Source organism: Dendrobates tinctorius, unplaced genomic scaffold (assembly GCF_039654945.1).
Source record: "Dendrobates tinctorius isolate UK_male_01 unplaced genomic scaffold, ASM3965494v1 ptg000086l, whole genome shotgun sequence".
Taxonomy (NCBI): domain Eukaryota; kingdom Metazoa; phylum Chordata; class Amphibia; order Anura; family Dendrobatidae; genus Dendrobates; species Dendrobates tinctorius.
This window is the reverse complement of record NW_027361754.1, coordinates 70,373,832-70,391,724: the sequence shown is the minus strand read 5'-3', so window position 1 is coordinate 70,391,724 and position 17,893 is coordinate 70,373,832. Positions and strand designations below refer to the sequence as shown.

General features: G+C 49.6%; 1 protein-coding gene across 3 annotated transcripts in view; it reads left to right on the top strand.

Annotated features, from left to right (window-relative positions):
- The window catches only part of VPS13D (vacuolar protein sorting 13 homolog D), a 438,357-nt gene that overhangs the window by 296,761 nt on the left and 123,703 nt on the right, over positions 1–17,893 (top strand). For all 3 annotated transcript variants that reach the window (XM_073585587.1, XM_073585586.1, XM_073585585.1), the window contains 2 exons: positions 844–992; positions 2,875–3,009. In XM_073585587.1, the coding sequence (XP_073441688.1) occupies positions 844–992; positions 2,875–3,009 (284 nt within the window). The remainder of the gene's footprint in view (positions 1–843; positions 993–2,874; positions 3,010–17,893) is intronic.

Genomic DNA, 17,893 nt, shown 5'->3' with positions numbered 1-17,893 from the left:
AGCATAGCGCTGCACTCCGCTGATTTCAGACACAATAAATGGAGCGGAGGTGGATGATGTACACTTCAGCTTCATTTAAGTTCAGGCTTTACAGACCCGAGATACCCGATTCCAGAGCCCATTCTCAGAATGGTTGGCAGTTGCGGCAGTCATATTCACAGCGATCAGTATCCTCTGTCCTGAGGATAAGGGATGTCTTCCTATCTTGGGATTACGCTTTAATTTCTCCAGCCACCACCACTGGATGAAATTGTGATCTCAGAAACTGAAGTAGTAAAAATGTGAGAAAGTAGTGAGAAAAAGGGCTCCTACTTTTTATTACATCAGTCAGTGGTGATGGGCGTGAGGCCTTTCATCTCATGTGTGTGTATATATGACATATCAAACTAATGTTTTTTTGGCATTTGCCCTTTAAAAAGCAATTTATTAATATTTCCTGCAGCACTTTATGGAAATCCCATGTGGTTTCCATGCAGATCCATCAACAGACTGTAGACTGTTTATTGACCTTGTTTAGTCTCATGTACCCTTTGAAGACCACTGTGACCCCCCTCCTCCAAAAAAAAAAAAAAAATCTGTGATAGTGATAAGATCCTTTCAGAAGCGACACTTTATCTCACGCGTCCTCCTAGGTTCCCTATGTTATGGTGGATGGAGGTTGAGATGATTTGGCTCATGCCTGTGTGTAATAAGGAAGGACATAAATATCCTACATTTTTACATTTTGGTTTTTAATGATAAGTAAAGGATTCTCCCTGCAATTTCTCCTCTGAAGTGAAGGCCTAGCATAAGTCATACTGGCACATCTTTATAATGTCATGTTTTTCTGATCTTTCGTTTTAGAAGTTGAAAAATGGGATGAAAATATTCACGAGAAGACCGGAGAGGAGAATGCCACCCCAATAAGATATTATTTTGAAAATTTGAAAATTTCGGTGCCACAGATTAAACTGAGCGTATTTACATCCAATAAGCTTCCACCTGATCTCAAGGTAGGTTAGAAGCACAGTCCTGGTGGGTAGAGGCACTCACTTTATACTTTTTTGGTATTTTATGGATGTTCAATGCTATCATGGACAAATTCCAGTCCAAATCCAGAACCTCAGTCATGAAACGACACCTCCCAATATGCTCTGTTAGCTAACGGTGGGATTTGTAGTTTCTTGGAGTGCCTAAGGTTGCTAATCCCTATGCCCTGAAATAGTTTATAAGGATAGATGATTGACAGTATATTCTTAGGATAAGTCATCAATATCAGATCAAGAGGCATCTACAACTGAACACCCCCTGCGATCGCCGGTTCAGGCAGCACCACTCTTCTTTCTTTGTGTGCCAGATACAGCTCCACACTTTTTGTAGCGGCTGCGCCGGCTGTTACCATTCAGATGCACAGAGTTCCACTACCTGATAACTCCTGCTTAATAAACTCAGAGCCCCATAGAAAATAAAAACAGTGAATATTCCCTACCACAGCAGCGTCGTTCCAGTAATATCAGCAGGGATGACATGACATTATTGTGTCACGTGACTACTGCAGCCAATCAGCAGCTGCTGATCGGCTGCAGCGGTCCCTTAATACAACAATATCGAGTAACCCGGCGGGAACAGAAGTGATAACATCACTGGAAAATGGTGCTGCTACAGGAGGTGAGTGCACATTTTTACTTTCCATTTGGCTCTATATTGAATATGCAGGGTCCTCCAGGAATGGACATTCCCTTTATGTGAGTAGGAATGAACTGCAATATCGAGCACAGCTATTGCTAATGTACAGTTGGTCATCAATAAAGGAGCCTGCCTCCAGTTATCCAACGAGGGGATTTCGGAGAGTCAGATTCCTGCAGTCGTAAGAATAGTCCATGAGTTTATATAGTCCCAAAAAATGTTTTTGTTTCTCTTGCAATGGGACAGTCGCTCTCAAAATGCAAACTATATGACGTGCACAGTGGGCCCTCCGCCTCAGAGCCTGAGATCTAAAGGATGGCATATTATGTCCCATATTTCTACCCAAGGTGATATTTACAGAAAAAGGTTCAATGTGTCCGTCCTGACTTGCAGGAAAGGAAGGAGCTAGCCTTTTATTTCATGGCTGGCAATGCCGTGGCAGTAGCCTCTCCCACCCGATACAGATCTTCTATTGTCCTCTCTACCAGTGACTCAGTCACATAGGTCTTTTCCACTGTCATCTTATTGAAATAATGCCCCAAATTATTTTCTTCAAGTGCAGATGCTAAAGTTTCGTTACAAGGTCTCGTCACGCATCACTACTCCAAAAGTAAAACTCCGCTGACCCAGAAGAGGGTATTCACACACATCATTAACTTCCATAGTTTTATGCTCCATTACACTCCAAGTCCCTGTCTACAAGTGGCAATATCAAGTAGAGCTAATACTTCCCATGTTGTCTCTCTTCTCTATGTACCAAGTGGCAAATACAATTTTATGTCCATTTATTTTGAAAGATAAAAACTTTTTTCCACTGGTGAAAAAGTTTGCAAACTACATCCAGACCCCCACCCCCCACCCCCCCCCCACACACACACCAAAAAAAAAATAATAATGATAGGCACCATTGGGTACAATTAGTCAGTCCTTAAAAAATAACATTCTGCACACATCCTAGAGCGGATCTGTCCATTCTCCTGACATGTTTGTCTTAGTTTTCCTAAGTTGGGGAATGGGGCCGCCTTCTATTCCTTGCACAGCTGGGTAACAGAAAGTGACACAGCTTTTATCCGTACCCGAGACCCTTCCATTCTCAGGAGTTCTGGGGTCTCTGATTTATGGTGATCACAGAGTGGTGTCATGTCCTAGCTATACGCCATCACTTTATCAGATGTAAATACGTTTTTAATATATTTTGTTTTATTTCAGGCCTTGAAAAGCACGCTGGGTTTCCCTCTGATCAAATTTGAGGATGCGGTTATTGATCTGGATCCTTATACCAGAGTTCATCCATATGAATCCCGGGAGTTCCTTATCAATGACGTCCTTAAACACTTCCAAGAGGTGATCTGCATTCACGTTTTTTGTCTTTCTCACTTCTTTAAGTTGCATTCACACTGCACTATTATCACGTACGAGTATTCCTAAGAACATTAGATCTCAAAAATCTTACAATGTAAACAAGCTGCCAATCACCGGCGAACATACAAAAAGTTCCTTAGCTGGATAAAATGATTTGTTGGCTTGTAGTTCTACTGCAGATTACACTAGAGTTTTTCCCACTGCAAAAATTAAGAAGAGAGAGGGAGCACCTCCCTTGTACATGAGGCTGGAACTTGTATTGCAGTGCTTATTCACTTAAAAGGGGTTGTCCAGTTTTGGGGCTTAAGTCTGCAGTCACTTTGTGACTACACATTTGTGAATCCCCAGAGCATGCAGTATGTGCTCTGTCAGGATTCTCCGGTGCCTGGAGCGGGCAGACGCGTGACCACAAGTATGCAATTTGCATACATGCGGTCTCGTGCTGACTAGACGTGCACGGCCTCACTCAATATACAGTGAGTACGGAAAGTATTCAGACCCCTTTAAATTTTTCACTCTTTGTTTCATTGCAGCCATTTGGTAAATTCAAAGCAGTTCATTTTGTTCTCATTAATGTGCACTCTGCACCCCATCTTGACTGAAAAAAACAAATGTAGAAATTTTTACAAATTTATTAAATAAAGAAAAACTGAAATATCACATTGTCATAAGTATTCAGACCCTTTGCTCTGCTCAGTATTGATTTAGAAGTACCCTTTTGAGCTAGTAGAGCCATGAGTCTTCTTGGGAATGATGCAACAAGCTTTTCACACCTTGATTTGGGGATCCTCTGCCATTCTTCCTTGCAGATCCTCTTCAGCTCCGTCAGGTTGGATGGTGAATGTTGGTGGACAGCCATTTTCAGGTCTCTCCAGAGATGCTCAATTGGGTTTAGGTCAGGGCTCTGGCTGGGCCAGTCAAGAATGGTCACAGAGTTGTTCTGAAGCCACTCCTTTATTTTAACTGTTTGCTTAGTGTCATTGTCTTTTTGGAAGGTGAACCTTCGGCCAAGTCTGAGGTCCAAAGCACTCTGGAAGAGGTTTTCATCCAGGATATCTCTGTACTTGGCTGTATTCATGTTTCCTTCAATTGCAACCAGTCCTGTCCCTGCAGCTGAAAGACACCCCCATAGCATGGTGCTGCCAACACCATGTTTCACTGTTGGGATCAGTGGCGGATTATAATGAGGTCAGTCTGGACGGTAGCCCAGGGCCCAGTGGTGTGGGTGGGCCCCCCAGCCCAAGGAAAATTGCCCCATTATAATCCGCCACCATAGCGCCACCCCCCCATGTACCGACCCCCTCCTCCCCCTCCCAGGCCCACCGGCCACGGCAGTGCCAGCCCCTCACTGATAAATCCCTGCTCTGTGCACACAGGACCTGTGATGAGGTCACAGGAGGGGAGGAGTCAGGGGTTACAAGATCAGGGGCTTCAGTTGTAGGCCCCTAATCATGTGACACCTGACTCCTCCCCTACTGTGACCTCATCACAGGTCCTGTGCACACAGCCCTCAATGTATTGTATGCGGGACTCGAATGTGCGAGGTGTACGGAGCAAAGCCGCGAATGTGCGAGGTGTATGGAGCAAAGCCGCGAATGTGCGAGGTGTACGGAGCTGAGCCACGCGTGTGTGTACGAGGTGTACGGAGCGAAGCCGCGTGTGTGTACGAGGTGTACGGAGCGAAGCCGCGTGTGTGTACGAGGTGTACAGAGCGAAGCTGCGTGTGTATACGGAGCGAAGCCGCGTGTGTACGAGGTGTACGGAACGGAGCCCTGTGTGTACAAAGTGTACAAAGCTGAGCCGCGTGTTTACGGAGCGGAGCCGCGTGTGTACGATTTGTATGGAGCAAAGCCGCATGTGTACAAGGTTTACGGAGCAGAGCCATGTATGTACAAGGTGTACAGAGCGTGGCGCGTGTGTATAAGGTGTACGGAGCAGAGCCGCATGTGTATAAGGGTTACGGAGTGGAGCCATGTGTGTACTGAGTGGAGCCCCGTGTGTGTGCGAGGTGTACGGAGCAAAGCCGCGTGTACGAGGCATACAAAGCAGAACCGTGTGTGTATGAGGTGTGCGGAGCCATGCATGTACAAGGTGCATGATGGGGAGCATTCATACCTCCCAACCGTCCCAGATTTTGAGAGTCTGCCCCGACCGGGAGCTTACTTTTCCCGCGGACACAGGAGTATACGGTGGAGCCCCGAGGAGCACTTGAAACCTCGCACGTGACATTCCATCGGAAGTGACGTGGTGGAAGCTGACCGGAGGAGATTGTGACGGAACCATGGAGGCACTTCAGGGAATGCTTCAGATCATCACCATGTCCTCCTCCGACAGCGGGATCACCTTGGACTCGGAGATGTCGGCTTTGTGAATGGATCATGATATGTCCTGCACCAGGAGGCTCAGGTGGGCACTACAATGTGAGCCGGGCTGGTATAGTATCTTTATAGAATTTTTCTTTCCCCTCTTTCCTTGTCTTTCTTTCTCTCTCTGTTCTTTCTTTAGTTCTTTCTTTCACTTTCTGTTCTTTCTTTCCCCTCTTTCTCTCTCCCTCTCTGTTCTTTCTTTCTCCTTTCTTTCTTTTTTTTCTCTCTCTGTTCTTTCTTTCACCTCTTTCTTTTTCTTTCTTTCTCTCTTTGTTCCTTCTTTCCCCTCTTTCTCTCTCCCTCTCTGTTCTTTCTTTCCCCTTTCTTTCTCTCTGTTCTTTCTTTCCCCTCTTTCTCTCTGTTCTTTTTCTCTCTCCCTCTCTGTTCTTTCTTTCCCCTCTTTATTTTTTTCTCTCTTCTTTTTTTCTGTCCCCTTTTTCTTTCTCCCTGTTCTTTCTTCCTTTCTCTCTCTGTTTCTTTCTTTCTTCTTTCTTTCTCTCTGTTCTTTCTTTCTCTCTCCTTTCTTTCTCTCTCTCAATCTGTTTTTTCTTTTCCTCAGTACCAGTCAGTGTGCCCACAGTACCAGCCACTGTGCCCTCAGTACCAGTCAGTGTGATCAGCAGTGCTAAATGGGTGTGGTTGGGGCGTGGACATGGGTGTGACTAGTTGTTAAATGGGTGTGGTCGGGCGGCCGGTAACCAATCATCATAGTGGAAGTCATCTGTTTCCATCAACTTTGTTATATGTGGGCACCTCTAGTAAGGTGGGCACAAGATGGCGGGTCTTGTCACCTCTGCCTCACATATAAGTTACTATGAGGTGTACTTTATTCCTGCCACATTTCTTTCTTGGCCTACTGAGAGAAATGTTTTGACCAGTTGAAAGTTATACAACTTGAGGATTGTGCATGTGTGCGCTGCCCACATATATATATATTTCTCCTTCGTCTCATTGGGGGACACAGGTACTGTGGGTGTATGCTACTGCCGTCTGGAGGCTGACACTAAGTATACGAAAAAAAAGTTGGCGGCCCCGCCGCCGCATACACCCTCGCCCCGATTGCGGGCGGAAACCAGTTTTTTGCTTAGTGTCCTATGGAGGCACACACAGTCTGGATCTCTCCAGACTATTTTTTTGCTTTCTTGCTATGAAGATGAGACAGCAGCGACGGATCCTATTGAAAGGGTCCGATCTCCCCAAACCATCAACGGGCGAGCACGCGTTGAGTATCCTTTCCCGCGTATCCTTTCCCCTGCCGGGGTTGCGGGGCCGCCAACGCGCGGGCGGTGACTAATTTAGCCCGCGGCTTCGGCCTAGGCCGCGTGTGAAAGTTCCCCCCTGGCGTGACGTCATATCCGGCGCCGCCCCCCGTGGCAAGGGCGGGCGCCGGATAAATTGAGGCCCCGTCTTTTAGTACAGGGTAGGCCGCGACCGGGAGAGCACCTTGCAGCCTGCCCAGAGGTGAAGGAGCGCATCGGAGGAAGACACAGGAGCAGGGTAAGTGCGACCCCGGCTCGGAGCCACACTACGTGCATTAAGGGGTTATCCTCCTCCTCTTCCTCCTTTCCCTTTGAATTTTCATAAAGTGGCCTAATCAGCAATATGTCTGGGAAAGGAAAAACGCACACGTTCCTTTATGCCGCATGCGTTTCCTGTAGGGTTATGTTCCCACGAGCGCAGACTATTAAGTTATGTGAAGCCTGTGACTCCGAACGCGCCCAGGAGCCCTCCCCTGCGACGGAGCCCAGGGGTCTGGACCCCCCGGAATGGGCGTTATCACTCTCGCGGTCCATGGTTTTGCTTACGAAGGCGATCGAGACCCTTCAGGCCCCGGATAGGGGCAGAGACGATGGCTCGCCTGTCTGGGAAGGTTCATCCACCTCACAGGAGCCTCCGGCCTGCAGGGGCCGCACTCTCTCAAGGCAGATGCATAGGAAGAGAACCCACACTGCGTCTCCGGGCCCCTCTGGTGCTTCGGCATCCGTGAGTGCGGCATCTCGTTCACCGTCACCATTTTCCGGGAGCGAGCAGAGTTCAGGTTATGACGTGGAGGAATCCCTGGACCTGGATACCCCGGGGTGTCGGGAGACGGTAGACAGTCTGATTGAAGCTGTCAATCAGACTTTGAGTACTGAGGAGGACGTCTCCCTAACCTCAGGTCATAAGGTATCATTTAAGAAGGCCAGGCGACCGCATAGAGTGTTTAGCACTCATCCAGAGTTCGAGGACATAGTGCAGCGTCACAGGAAACGTCCAGACAAGCGTTTTTCGGGCCAAAAAACGCTAGAAACGAGATATCCGTTTGCACCAGAGCTCTGTAAGAAATGGGCGGAATCTCCGGTTGTGGATCCCCCAGTGTCACGCTTTGCCTCAAGAACTTTGTTGTCAGTGCCTAGTGTTTCTTCCATTAAAGACCCCACTAATCGGCTCATAGAGAGTTTGGCCCGCTCGGTGTATGAGGCATCAGGATCAGCACTCTCTCCTTCATTTGCGGCAACATGGGTAGCCAAGGCCATGATGTCATGGTCAGATTCTTAAAATAAGGTCCTACAGGATAGAGACCTGCCGACGGAAGTGTCTGAGATAGCAGGTCAGATCGCAATGGTGGATGACTATTTAATCAATGCGTCCTTAGATGCGGCTAATAGCGCAGCACTAGCGGCGGCGAATGCAGTCGCCATTAGGAGAGCCCTGTGGTTAAGGCTATGGCGGGCTGATTCGATTTCCAAGAAATCCTTGACTTCCCTGCCTTATCAGGGTAGCCGCCTGTTTGGGGAAAAATTGGACAAACTCATCTCAGATGCTACGGGGGGGAAAAGCAGTTTTCTACCACAGCAGAAAATTAAACTGCCATTTAGTCAGCCTCAGGCACGCTTTCGAGCATTTCGCAGCCCCGGGTGGATGGCAGCGGCCAGTTCTGCCGCCCCAGCTCGCTACAACCAAGACAAGGAGCGTCAGGTCACGTATAGAGCCAACCCGCTGGGCAGGATGCGAGGCCGCCTGCCCAGGTCAAGGGGGGCCAGGTCCCAGAAGCCCTCAGCCAAATGACTCGGGGCATCAGTTACCCGTCTCGTCTGGGTCGCGGTAGCACGCGACGCATGGGTGGCGGAATTAGTGTCATCCGGGTACAAAATAGAATTTGTCAGACATCCTCCTAGACTATTTTTTCTTTCCCGGCTTCCCAAAGCGGAATCCTGGGCAGAGGCGTTGCTAGGGGCCATCAAGGTACTTCAGCGCAACGGGGACATTGTCCCTGTACCAGAGTGGAGAGAACTCAAGGTTTTTATTCCAACCTGTTCGCGGTTCCAAAGAAGGACGGGACAGTAAGGCCTGTTCTGGACGTAAAGACCCTGAACAGGTTCATCAGAATCAGGCACTTTAGAATGGAATCTCTCCGTTCAGTCATATCGGCCATGGAGCAGGGAGAATGCTTGGCCTCGATCGACGTCCAGGATGCTTACCTGCACATCCCTATTTTTCCCCCCATCAAAGGTTCCTACGTTTTGCAATCGATGGTCGGCATTCCAATTTGTAGCTCTGCCTTTCGGGTTGGTCACCGCCCCCAGAGTGTTCACAAAGGTAATGGCGGTCGTCATGGCCATTCTACACTTTAGGGGCATTGTGGTTTTACCGTACTTAGACGACCTCTTGGTTTAATCTTCGTCCTTTCGGGCATGCGAGGAAAATGTCAACATCACGCTGGATACCCTATCGCACCTAGGATGGTTGGTCAATGGGAAGAAGTCATCCCTTGTCCCAGCTCAGAGGATTTCGTTCCTAGGGATGATTTTCGACACCTCCTGAGGGTTGGCAATTTTCCCTCAGGACAAGGCTCGAGCGCTCTGGCAGAGAGTTCGGAAACTTCAGCAACCAGGCCCTCACACCATTCGGTTCGGGATGAGGGTTCTAGGGAGGATGGTGGCGGCAATGGAAGCCATTCCGTTTGCCCAATTTCATCTTCGTCCCCTGCAGCACGCTCTCTTGACATCTTGGGACAGGAGTCCATTCGCGCTCGATCATCAGTGCAGGTTGTCCTTTTGAATCAGACGGTCACTGCAGTGGTGAACGCGCGACTCCTCTCTTCTTCAGGGGAAACCCTTTCCCCCAGATCAATGGTTGGTGATCACAACCGATGCGAGTCTTCTCGGTTGGGGAGCAGTTTTTCGCCATCACACGGCTCAGGGGCAATGGTCGCATCAGGAGGCACGCCTCCCGATCAACTTGCTGGAGATGCGAGCGGTGCGGTTGGCACTGCAACATTTCCAGCACATTCTAGCAGGACATCCTGTCCGGATTCAATCGGACAATGCCACGGCGGTGGCGTACGTGAATCACCAGGGAGGCACGCGCAGCAGGGCAACCATGTGCGAGATAGAGCATGTACTACGCTGGGCCGAGGGGAACCACTCGGTAATCTCAGCAGTAAACAATCCAGGCGTGGAAAATTGGGCAGCGGACTTCCTAAGCCGGCAGGGTGTCGTGGCCGGGGAATGGTCCCTGCACCCCGAAGTCTACCAGCAGATTTGCCAACGGTGGGGGACACCGGACGTGGATCTGATGGCCTCCAGGGTAAACGCCAAAGTGGCCGTGTTTGTCCCTCGGTCTCAAGACCCGCGAGCAATCGCAGTGGATGCGGTGGTCCTACCATGGAACCAGTTTCGGCTCCCATAACTGTTTCCCCCGCTGCCACTACTTCCGAGGGTCATCATGAAAATCAAGACAGGGGGTTCCGGCAATTCTGCTGGCCCCAGACTGGCCCCGTCAGGCAAGGTACTGCCGGAACGACCAGACTTACTGTCTCAGGGCCGATCTGCCACCCGAACTCAGGGGCCCTGTGTTTGACGGCATGGCCGTTGAATCTTGGATTCTGACCCAGGCGGGGTTTGGGCATGAAGTGGTTGCTACAATGGTTAGCGCCCGGAAGCCTACCTCGGCGAAAATTTACCATCACACTTGGAAGGTTTTCTTTCGTTGGTGTCAAGAGCACGGGGTTGCTCCACTGTCCTTCTCAGTTCCCAACATCCTGGCTTTTCTTCAGTCAGGCCTAGATGCAGGATTGGCCCCAAGCTCCCTTAGGAGACAGATACCGGCCTTGTCTGTCCTCTTCCAGCGAAGGATCGCTACTAATATGCAGGTCAAGACGTTCATTCAAGGGATCTCTCATTTGGTGCCCCCCTATAGAGCGCCCATAGACTCCTGGGATCTTAACCTGGTCCTGAGTGTCCTGCAGGAAGCTCCTTTTGAGCCGTTACAAGAAATTTCATTATCATACCTTTCCAGGAAGGTCGTATTCTTGGTAGCCATAACGTCCATTAGGCGGGTCTCGGAGTTGGCAGCCCTATCTTGTAGAGCACCGTTTCTTACCTTTTACAAGGATAAGCTGGTCCTTAGACCAGCTCCTCCCTTTCTGCCGAAGGTCGTGTCCTCTTTCCACATTAATGAGGACATTGTGCTGCCTTCATTTTGTCCAGCGCCAGTACATAGGGTGGAAAGGGCGCTCCACACTTTGGACCTAGTAAGAGCGCTCAGGAGGTACGTGTCGAAGACGGCACCTTTTCGCCAGACAGACTCACTGTTTGTGATCCCCGAAGGGCGCAGGAAGGGGCTCGCAGCCTCAAGGTCGACCATAGCCAGATGGATTCGTCTAACTATTCAAGAGGCTTACCGTATTAGAGGCACACAGATTCCAGCAGGGATAGGGGCGCACTCTACTCGGGCAGGGGCGCCTCTTGGGCGCTTCGGCACCAGGCTTCGGCAGAGCAGGTATGCAAGGCGGCAACCTGGTCCAGAATGCATACTTTTTCTAAGCATTACAATGTGCATACTCAGGCTTCGTCAAATACGAGCCTGGTTAGAAAAATTCTCCAAGCAGCAGTGGCGCACCTTTAGACAGGAGGGCATGCGGCTTGAATTGGTGAGTTGACTTCCCACCCAGGGACTGCTTTAGGATGTCCCACAGTACCTGTGTCCCCCAATGAGACGAAGGAGAAACATGGATTTTTGTGAGTACTCACCGTAAAATCCTTTTCTCCAAGACGCTCATTGGGGGGGGGACACAGCACCCACCCTAGTAGCCAGTTGGCTCTTGTTTATTTAATGAATATAGTTCCTTTTTTAATTTAGGGTGGTCCTTTTTCAGACATATGGTATTCTGCTTTAAGGCTAAATTGTTTGTGTTCTCCTACTGCTATTGCACTAAACTGGTTTCCGCCCGCAATCGGGGCGAGGGTGTATGCGGCGGCGGAGGAGCTAACTTTTTTTGTATACTTAGTGTCAGCCTCCAGACGGCAGTAGCATACACCCACAGTACCTGTGTCCCCCAATGAGCGTCTCGGAGAAAAGGATTTTACGGTGAGTACTCACAAAAATCCATGTTTCTCTAGCAACCTTCCATGACAGCATAGGAGGAGGTCGTCTCCACGCCCTAATGGGGGACAGGAAGCACGAGAGGTTAAAAGGTCCCTCCCTCCTCCCTCTCACCAGTGTATTTCCTGTCCCCCATGGGGCATGGAGAGGTCTGGTGTGCTGTGTGGCCGGCTGCTATAGCATACCTGTAGATGTTTCAAAGCCGGGCAATGGTGGTCGGTGGTGCAGCCTCCCCTCCTCCGTTCTGCTCCCGTCTGCTCCTGCATTCGGGACCGTTCCTGGCCCTCCTGCGCTCCCCTTTGGGGAGTAAAGCGGGCCAGTGATCCTCGCCGAAGGCCTCCCGCAGCTCTCCGGCATCTCCTCCCCCTGCGTGCTGTGCAAAGACCCGGAAGTGACGTTACGCGCGGGTCACTTCCGGGGTATGTGGAGGGCGCGCTGTCCTGCTGCCAGCGCGCGGAGCTCGCCAGCACCTGCTGTGCCTGCTCCAGGACCCAGGGATGAGGAGGGGGAATCAAGCTGAAGCGCTGAGGGCGGGGTTAACACTTCATTAGCCTGCCGGAAGACGCCGACAGGTAAGGCAAATCCCCTGCTGTCATGGACGGTTCTTCCTGCCCTGCATCTGCAGAGCCCAGCGCTGCCCCAGCCACAGTGAGTGTTACCTGGGGTGGGTCCTAGTGGTGCGATCCAGGATAGAGGTCCTTAAAATACTTCTCTCCCTCTTTCTTATAGGGAGAAAAGTCTGCCCATAAAAGCACCAATACATCCATCAAAATGGCCTAATGTGCCATATGCAGTACGAAACTTCCCTCTAATTGGGAGAAAAAGTTATGTCAGGCATGCACGGATAAAGTGGTCAGGGCCGAGCACCCGTCATTAATTGACGAGATCCGCAGCTTGGTCACCCGTCAGGTTCAGACCTCTTTAGCCGTCCTGTCCCCACCTCCACCCCCTCCGATTATGGGCTCACCACCTTCAAAAAAACGGAGGATTCAGGTGGAGGATTCAGAATCCGAGTCGGAGAGATCATTCAACTCGAGCTCCTAAAATTGGGAGCAACCAGAGACCTCTAGGGCACCTGACGTTAGAAGGTATCTCCTTTCCACAGAGTACGTGGAGGAGTTGATTAGCGCAGTACGCGCCACTATGGGCCTAGAAGATGAACCTGTCACGCAAACAGCACAGGATCGCATGTTTGGGGGATATGAAGGACCTAAACGAGCAGGCTTTCCAGTTCATAAAAGCATAGCGGACATGATCTCCCTGGAATGGGAATACCCTGAGAAACGCTACTCGGCCCCTTCAGAGCTCCGTCATAGATTTCCTCTGGAAGGAGAGGAGTTTAAATGGGACATCCCGAAGGTCGATGTCCAGGTGGCAAGGGTGGTAAAGAAGACGGTTCTACCATTTGATGATGCGTCTCAGCTTAGAGACCCGATGGACCGTAAAGCTGAAAGCCTCCTGAGGAAAACATGGGAAACCTCTGTGGCCACCTTAAAATCAGGAATTGCGTCCACTTGTGTCTCTAGGTCCCTCTTTCAATGGATTGAGGCACTAGAGAACCATATTTCGCATGGTACCTCAAGGAGTGACCTCCTTAACTCACTCCCTATCTTGCAGAGAGCTACGGGCTTCCTGGCAGATGCATCAATGGAGATGATCCGTACTTCTGCCAGAGCCATGGTACAATCAAACTCTGCCAGACGAGCCCTCTGGCTTAAGACGTGGAGCGGAGACATTACATACAAAGTTAAACTATGCTCTTTACCTTTTAAAGGTGAACATGTCTTCGTCCCTGCCTTTGACGAAATTCTGGGGAAAGCCACTGACAAAAAGAAGGTGCTTCCAGAGCAGTAGCCCCCCAGAATCAGTCATCCCAACCACGAGGGAAGGGAAAGACGGGAAGATGGAGCTACGCTAAAGGGAGAGGCAGGAACATCCTGGTCCCCCAGCAGCAGCAACAGCAGTCCAAGAAAAACAATGACTCGATCCCGGTGGGGGGAAGGCTTTCGAGTTTCTTTCCTGCTTGGCAGTTGATTTACAACAGCCCCTGGGTCCTCAGTGTGATCAGAGAGGGCCTACTGCTAGAACTCGAATCCTATCCCCCGCGGGGTATAAGAGTCACCTCCCTACCATCTTGGGAGACCCCAGCTCTAAATTCCGGCATTCAGCAGCTTCTACAGTCAAATGCCATCTCTCGGGTCCCTGTGAAGGAGCAAGGAAGAGTGCATTATTCCAGATTGTTCCTAGTAAGAAAGCCCACAGGGGAGTCGAGAATAATAATAAACCTAAACGGCCTCAACCTACACATTGCATACCACAAATTCAAAATGGAGTCGGTAAAGACCGCCATTCCTCTAATAGGGCAGTCATACTTTATGGCAACTATAGATCTGAAGGATGCCTATTTCCACATCCCCATCCATCCTTCCCACAGAAAATATCTGAGGTTCGCGGACCACCAGGGTCCAGAAATAAGACACTTTCAATACAACATGCTTCCATTTGGGATATCATCTGCTCCTCGAGTATTCTCCAGGATCATGACGGAGGCTGTGTCCCACATCAGAAGCCAGGGCATATGTATTGTACCCTACCTCGACGACCTACTAATAATAGGAGCCTCCTACCGGACTCTGGAACTACAGGTGACTCAGACCCTGAGTATTCTCCAGTCGTTAGGATGGATCCCGAACATAAAGAAATCACAGATCCAACCCTCCCAGGAGGTGAAATTCTTAGGAATCCTACTGGATTCAAAAAATCAAATGTCCTTCCTCCCGGAGGAGCACCAGAGATCCATAATATCAAGGATCTCAGAGTTCACGGAACAGAGATCCCCGACCCTCAGGTCAGCTATGTCCATACTAGGGTCTATGACCTCCTGTATCCAGTCAGTACCTTGGGCACAGGCCCACTCCAGAACGCTACAGTCCCATATCTTAAGAAACTGGAATTGGGATCACACCTGTCTGAACAAAAAGGTCCAGACCCCAGGGGTAGTGAGAGCCTCGCTGGCATGGTGGATGGACCACAAGAACCTGTGCAGGGGAATCAACTGGTCTCCGACCCCTTTAGTCACGGTAACAACAGACGCCAGCAAAAAAGGCTGGGGAGCTGTAGTGTCTCGTCACCCATTCCAGGGGTTATGGAGCCAGAAAGTGAGCGCAAAGTCCTCAAACTTCAGAGAGCTGAAGGCAGTGGAAGAAGCTCTACTGGCAGCAAGACACCTGGTCCGGGGCCAGCACATCAGAGTCTACTCAGACAATATAACAACAGTGGCCCATCTCAGGCACCAGGGGGTTACGAGATCCAGCAGCCTGGAGGGCCTCTCAAACCGAATATTTTCCTGGGCCGAAAAACACCTCAGTTCTTTGACGGCAATTCACCTGAAGGGTAAAACCACCAATCTTCAGGCAGATTTCCTAAGCAGAAGATGTATCCAGCCTGGCGAGTGAACCCTGAGCAAAATAATCTTCAAGAAACTGGTCGACAGGTGGGGCTTCCCGGAGGTGGACCTATTAGCCTCAGGAGAGAATGCTCAAGTGGAAAACTACTTTTCACTGAACCCCAGGGACAGGTCCCTGGGAGTGGGTGCCTTCGCCCACAGGTGGAGGTTCCATCTAGCTTACGCCTTCCCGCCAGTCCCAATCCTTGCCGCAACCCTGAAGAAGATTCGGGACGATCAAACCCCAACCATCCTAGTAGCTCCGTTGTGGCCAAGGAGGAGCTGGTACTCTCTGATCACGGAGCTGGTGGTAGACGGACCATTCATCCTACCCATGGAAGACGACCTTCTCTTGCAAGGCCCCCTACATCACCCAAGCCTCCGAGGAATGAGGTTGGCGGCCTGGCTTCTGAAGCCCAGATCCTGAGGGCCAGGGGCTTATCAGAGGTGGTAATAAAGACCCTCCAGAAATCCCGAAAACCGGTCACTATCGCTATATATAATAAAATATGGAAGAGGTTCTCTTCGTGGTGTCTACCAGACTTGCCTGACCCAGAGAAGCCTAACATTTGCTGAATATCTGGGACATGACTAACATTGCCCAATGGACGCTTGTTCGTCACCAGATGAAGCTTCGTGTCCAGTGTGTGAGGAGACGGCGACTTGTCTATGGCGTTAACCCCTCTGCTGACATGTTGGGCACAGCCTGTGACGAGGAGCATCTCTTCCTGTGTATCTGGCCACAGGCTGCACATCGGAGGCTGCTTCTATCTGGGGAAGTTCATGAAGCAGAAGCCTCTGTGTGACTCATGTGAAGTAACTTGTCTGACATGTCATGGGTCCAGGTCAGCAGATGATTGCAGACTATTAGCTGGTTTCAATGTTAGGTACAGGTGAGTCAGGACTAGATGTTGGGTGAAAGCCTTCCAGTATTTGTAAGGCCTCGTGCACACGCTGAGTATTTGGTGAGTTTTTACCTCAGTATGTATAAGGCCTCGTGCACACGCTGAGTATTTTGTGAGTTTTTTTTACCTCAGTATTTAACCCCTTCCCGCCCCTTGATGCACCGTATGCATCATGAAAACTAGTGACTTCCCGACCCCGTCACATGACCGGGGGGCCCACAGAGTTTGAACAACCCGGGGCCCTGGCTACCCTTAATCCACCCCTGGTTGGGATTGTATTAGGCAGGTGATGAGCAGTGCCTGGTTTTCTCCACACAAACCACTTAGAATTATCACCAAAAAGTTCTATCTTCATCTCATCAGACCAAAGAATCTTATTTCTCATAGTCTGGAAGTCTTTCATGTGTTTTTTAGCAAACTCTATGCGGGCTTTCATATGTCTGAGGCTTCTGTCGTACCACTCTGCCATAAAGGCCCGACTGGTGGAGGGCTTCAGTGATAGTTGACTTTGTGGAACTTTCTCCCATCTCCCTACTGCATCTGTGGAGCTCAGCCACAGTGATCTTGGGGTTCTTCTTTACCTCTCTCACCAAGGCTCTTCTCCCACGATTGCTCAGTTTGGCTCAACGGCCAGGTCTAGGAAGACTTCTGGTGGTCCCAAACTTCTTCCATTTAAGAATTATGGAGGCCACTGTGCCCTTAGGAACCTTGAGTACTGCAGAAATTCTTTTGTAACCTTGGCCAGATTTGTGCCTTGCCACGATTCTGTCTCTGAGCTCCTTGGCCAGTTCATTTGACCTCATGATTCTCATTTGGTCTGACATGCATTGTGAGCTGTGAGGTCTTATATAGACAGGTGTGTGCCTTTAAAACTCAAGTCCTATCAGTTTAATTAAGCACAGCTGGACTCCAATGAAAGAGTAGAACCATCTCAAGGAGGATCACAAGGAAATGGACAGCATGTGACTTAAATATGAGTGTATGAGCAAAGGGTCTGAGTACTTATGACCATGTGACATTTCAGTTTTTCTTTTTTAATAAATTAGCAAAAATTTCTACATTTCTGGGGGGTTTTTTTCAGTCAAGAATGGGGTACAGAGTGTACATTAATGAGAAAAAAATGAACTTTTTTGAATTTACCAAAAGGCTGCAATGAAACATAGAGTGAAAAATTTAAAGGGGTCTGAATACTTTCCGTATCTGCTGTAAGTGAATTGAGCGTGGCTAGACACTTCTAGTTGGAATGTGACCCCATGTATGCAAATCGCATATTTGTGGGCAAATGAGTTCAATCCCAGCGCCGGCACCGGAGAATCCTGACATCGTGCACTGTGAGGATTCCCAAGTCTGCAGTCACATAATAACTGCAGACTTGAGCCCTGAGCCTGGACAACCCCTTTAAATACAATGAAGTACTTTCAATAGAATGCTAAAAGCCTCATCACAAGAAGAAAACTGGGACTCTAGTGTCAGCTGTTGGAGGTAGCCATCATGGGAATCAATATAGGAAAACGCCTATCCGCATGACTTAGGCTGGTTTCACATTTGCGTTTTTTAGCGCTGGAAAAAAACGCATATGTGCGCATGCGTTTTTTCCCCTATATTTAACATGGGTGCGCATACCTGCGCGCTTGTAAGCGCATGTATGCGATTTTCATGCGCTGCGTTTTTTTGGGGTGTGCGTTTGTATTTTCCAGACGCAGCATGTTGCATTTTTTGGCCCTGCAAAAAAGCGCATGCGCACATATGCGCACGTTTTGCGCTAAAAATGGCCATTATAGCCT